The sequence below is a fragment of the Lipotes vexillifer genome, unplaced genomic scaffold, assembly GCF_000442215.2.
Source record: "Lipotes vexillifer unplaced genomic scaffold, Lipotes_vexillifer_v1.1 scaffold545, whole genome shotgun sequence".
NCBI classification, from domain to species: Eukaryota; Metazoa; Chordata; class Mammalia; order Artiodactyla; family Lipotidae; genus Lipotes; species Lipotes vexillifer.
The window spans coordinates 993279-997883 of NW_006779129.1; the positions used below are offsets into that span (position 1 = coordinate 993279).

The window sequence follows — 4605 nt, forward strand, 5'->3', positions numbered from 1 at the left end:
CACCCTGTGGGAGCTGCAGCCCTGGAGCCCCCAGAAGTGGTGACAGCGTGGCCTGGCTGTGGGCCTGGCTCCTGGGTCGTCACAAGCTCCAGGTTGGACCACGGGGCTGGGACTGGGGCTGGGGCTGAGGCCTCTCCACCTTGTGAGGTTGAGCCCGATTGAATGACGGGGAGGAGCCAAGTTTCCGGGGGTGGGAGCCGGCTGCGGGCTGTCTCCTGAGCTGCCCTGACTCTGGCTCTCCTTCCTAGGTACAGCGTCCCCTTCGGTCTCCTGCAGGGCCGTCGGGGACCTGGGCAGCATGGCCCTCTCCGGCCCGGAGGTGGAGAAGCAGGTGCCAGCGGAGCCCAGGCCGGGCCGCAAGCTGCAGTCCTGGTGGAGCCTGGTGTTCTGCCTCTGCTTCTATGGCTTCATGGCCCAGATGCGGCCCGGGGAGAGCTTCATCACGCCTTACCTCCTGGGCCCCGACAAGAACTTCACGCAGAAGCAGGCACGTGGGTGCGCGTGTGGGCGGGCTGGGCCGGAGTGCGGGGGCTGCTCGGGCTGCGGGTGCTGGCAGCTACCAGGTCCCCGCTGTTAAAGGGATGGCGGGTCCGGCAGAGGGGTCCATGCCTGCCGTGGGCCTCTGAGGGGAGAGCGCAAGGGGGCCCCCCACCCGCCCGCTGGGCCCTTGCTTCCAGCAGAGGCCTGCTTGCCCGAAGGGATTATGGAAGGAATTTGCCTTTTGCTCAGAACAAGGACAAAGGATCTCATTGGAACCTGACTAATAAGCTCATACCCGACGGGAGTCTCTGGGATCAAGCGTGTAGTAGAGGTGGCAGCAGGCAGCGTTCCTCCCGGTTTCCGCCTCCATAAAATAAAACAGATTGGACGGGCTCGGAGGCCGCTGGTTGATGAACCTCACGGTCAGGGCTGTGGTCACCACACCTGCTCGTCCTGCGTGAGGACCGCCCGCCACCGCAGAGACTGGCCCCGGCCCACCAGCCCTGTCTGTCCCCTCCATGGTGGCCACTGGCCTCCACACCCCCTGTCGCTGGCCCCCGTTGGCTCCCACCTGGATTTCCCACTTGATTTCTTCAGGGAGCCCCTGCCTCTGCCTGGTCCAAAGCTCGGCCCCAACCCCTCACCGACCCCAGAATTAAGTCACGTGGAGTCGCCGTGCAGATGAGGCCTGTTCCCTCAAAGTGGTCCTCTTGGAAAATGGATACACCGGGGTGCCAGGGCCGCGTGCACAGGCTCAAAGCTGTGTGTGCGTGATTGTGTCTGACCGCACGGCCAGCACTGCAGCCAGAGGGGTCACTTCCCAGGTGAGTCCGGGGTGGGGGCTTGCCTCCCTCGAGCAGCCGGTCTGGCACATTCCTCGCTCACTGATTGGCCAGTTCCCTGGACACCACTCTGTTCTGCAAGGGGCTGTCTTCCACTGCGGAGATGACGTAGGAGTGAGTGGGAAGCTCTGTGAAAATAACAAGAAGGAAAACCTGTCATGAACTCCCCCCACCTGCCGTCTTAGCTCACGCATTAACTGATTAAACAGTAGGTTGCAGGAATTAAGCCACCCACCAGGCCTTGGACGTGACCAGAGGACGGCAGAGGCCCGTCTGGGAAGAGCCCCATGGGTCTGTGGCCCTCCCACACAGATTCGGGCTGCTGCTGCCCAACTTGCATTCAGAACCTCAAACCTCAAACCGAGGGCCTGCCCACCCCTGCTCCAGGGGTCTCCAGCTCGTCCCTGGGGGAAATGCTGCTGCTGGTGGCTTCCTGCTGTGACCCCCTGCAGCGTGAGGCTGCTGCCAGCTCCTCGGGCCAGCACCCGCGAGGCGCTGTTGAGTTTCTGCCCATCTGATAGATGGAAGAGCTTGCTTCTGGGTTTGCATTTCCTCGATTTCTGCCGCGGTGCCGTGTTCCTGGCTGTCCCCAGAGCGAGGCCTCAGCCAGTCTCCCCCTCCCTGCGGGCGTCTGCCTTCCTGTGCCTGGCAGGCTCCTGGCGCTGGCGGGATCCGCCGCCTGTGGGCAGCGGCTTCTCCTGTCTGCGCTGGCCTCCTCCCTGCTTGCCATGTCCTTTTATGCCGCAGCTTCACCTTTTCATGCTGCCGGGTTTTCCTTTTGGTTTGTGCTGAGTGTTGCCCTGCGTGCCGCCACCCCCGGTTCGTGAAGCACCTCCGGGAGGGTCCGAGCTTTGCTTTGCGCCTTTGGGCCTGTGATTCCTCTGCATCTGAGCTGCCTGGGTTGGATCATGCCCCCACCCGCTCCATGATGACCCCTGCCCTTCACATCATGACCCTGCTATGTGACGGGCGCTTCACACAGCAGTCCTTCCAAGCCCATGGCTGACCCTGGCGTGCTGGTGGGATCCTCCGTGGCGGCCCCTGTCCTGTCCTCCCTCCCCATCAGGCAGGACTCGGCACCCCTCTGGGTGCTGCCAGGTGTTGACTCTAGGGGCTGCTCCTCTTGGCATTCAGGTCCCCTCTGGCCTGGCCTGGCCCTGCCCTGCTCCCCTGGTCCTGCCGGTTCTCAGGGCCCCCGGCACCCCGTCCTGGTCCTGGCTGCTGTGGGGCCCCAGCCAGGCCTCCTGACTTCAGAGCAGCTGCCGCCCTGAAGCCACCTGGGCCCAGCTCCCATGTCCTGCCCATCAGCCTGGACCCGGCCCGTCCAAACCGAGGTGTTGGGAACGTGGCCCAGCGATGCTGGACTGAGGCCAGTAGGAGGCTGTCCTCGTGCCAGCTGCCCCAGGGACTTGGTGGGTGCCCGTGCTCCCAGCGCCTCACAGGTGTGAGGGTCAGCCTCTCGCCTGGCCTGTGTGTTTGCCCAGCCTGAGAAGTGTGGGCAGCAGCAACGGGAGGAAAAGACCAGCTGGTCTCCCTCAGCTCTGACCCCGTGGCCCTTGCAGCTGTGCAAGCCATCTGCCAAGAGGTTTCGTCAGCTAACTGAGGGATGGTTTGATGTTCCAGGAATTTTCCATAAACAAGGCTCTTACCCCTCTGGGACCAGCGCTGGTTACTCATCCTGTCCCGGGGCCGGACTTGCACCAATACAGTCTCGGACTGTCCTGGGGCCATTAGCGCTCGGTGTTTGGGGGACCACAGCCTTTGGGGTCAGCCATGGCTTCTGGTGGGCGTGTGGTGCAGGAGGCCACCGGGCAGGGGAACCCTGGAGGTGGTGGGTGTGCGTGCTAGCCCGGGGTCCTGGGCACACACTGGGAAGAGCTGCCCTGGGGCTGGCTGGTCAGGTGGCGCATCCTGGGTGGACAGATTCGAGGGCTGCAGAAACCCGCAGGTGAGCCGGCCGCTAAGCGGCCGTGCTGGCCTGGGCTCAGCCCTGGGTCCTCGGTAGCGTCTGTAAAGTGGGCCTCGGTGCCTGCTGGCCTTGCAGGGCTGAGGACCCCCTGGGCTGGTGCAGGGATCGCCCCATGGTGTTAGCAGATGGTCAGGCCTGAGTCAAGGTTAGCACCCGGAGTCAGGTAGGACCCAAGGGAGGCCAAAGCCTCTGAGATCCCAACAAGGCCCGAGGCTCACCTGGTGCTGACCTGGCTGATCTGAGCTATGGCCGGGCCCTGGGCAGCGTCAGGTGGAATCCCTGGGTGGGGCTCTCAGTCGGAGCCCCTGGGAGGTGTCAGATGGGGTCTGGTGCAACTCCTGTGAGGGGCCACCTGCTGAAAACCCACCTGGGACCTCAGGAGAGGCTCTGAGCACAGGGTGCCTCCCATGTCCATGCCCCAGGAAGGGGCCAAGGCCAGGGACCTGGGCCTCTCGTGAGCTGGGACCTCTTGCTGGGGGCTGGGCCCAGTTGGGTCCAGGATGGCCCTTCCTGGGCGGCCAGGGGCACAGCTGGCTGTCGTCCCAAGTGGGTCTGTGGCTCGGGCCTCTGGCCTGTGTGCCCAGGAGGGGGGGTCCTACTGGGCCAGCCCTCTTTGAGTGGAGAGCTGAGTGGCTGAGGCTGCGGGCAGCTCCCTTGGTGGAGCCGGGAGTCCTGGGTCCCGTGGATGCATCCCCCTAGTCCTGCCTGGCAAAGGGGGGTTGAGGGCCCGCTCCTCTCCTGCATCCCCTGTGCCCTGGGACCGAGTGGGACCGGCCACTGAAGGCCTTCCTTGGCGGCCAGCATGAGTGTAGATTGGTCGCAGCTCTGTTTTCTGTATCGGTAGACTTAAGGTGAAATCATATTACGTTTTTATTTCGTTAGAAACAAACAAGCCTGGATCAGCATGGCTTAGCACGTAGTTACTGATTATTTTCGGCGTACTTACCAGCTCTCTGCGTGTGTTAGCACCGAGCTACTGTCTGAGAAGCACACCCGTGGGGGATAGGGTAGAGCACGGTGTGGGGCTCGGGCTGTGCTTTGCTCCATTTCCCTGGCTGCCCTGGACAGTCTTAACGGGCTGCAAGTTTTTGGAGGACGGCGCTCCCCACGTAGTCCTGGTGGGGCGCCACGCTAAAGGGGTGCGTGGGGTCCGGGTGGGGCTCCCAGGCACCTGGCCAAGCCTGGTAGACGTGATGGGTGACGGGCGCTCCCGGGGCTCGGGGTCACACGCCTGCCATCCCCCAGGTCACCAACGAGATCACGCCCGTGCTGTCCTACTCCTACCTGGCAGTGCTGGTGCCCATCTTCCTGCTG

At 63.8% G+C, this 4605-nt stretch overlaps 1 protein-coding gene across 1 annotated transcript in view; it reads left to right on the forward strand.

The window, feature by feature from the left end:
* The first annotated feature begins 298 nt into the window (after positions 1–298).
* The window catches only part of SLC19A1 (solute carrier family 19 member 1), a 16822-nt gene continuing 12515 nt past the window's right edge, over positions 299–4605 (forward strand). Inside the window, exons 1-2 of the mRNA XM_007452505.1 lie at positions 299–487; positions 4537–4604. Of these exons, the coding sequence (XP_007452567.1) occupies positions 299–487; positions 4537–4604 (257 nt within the window). The remainder of the gene's footprint in view (positions 488–4536; position 4605) is intronic.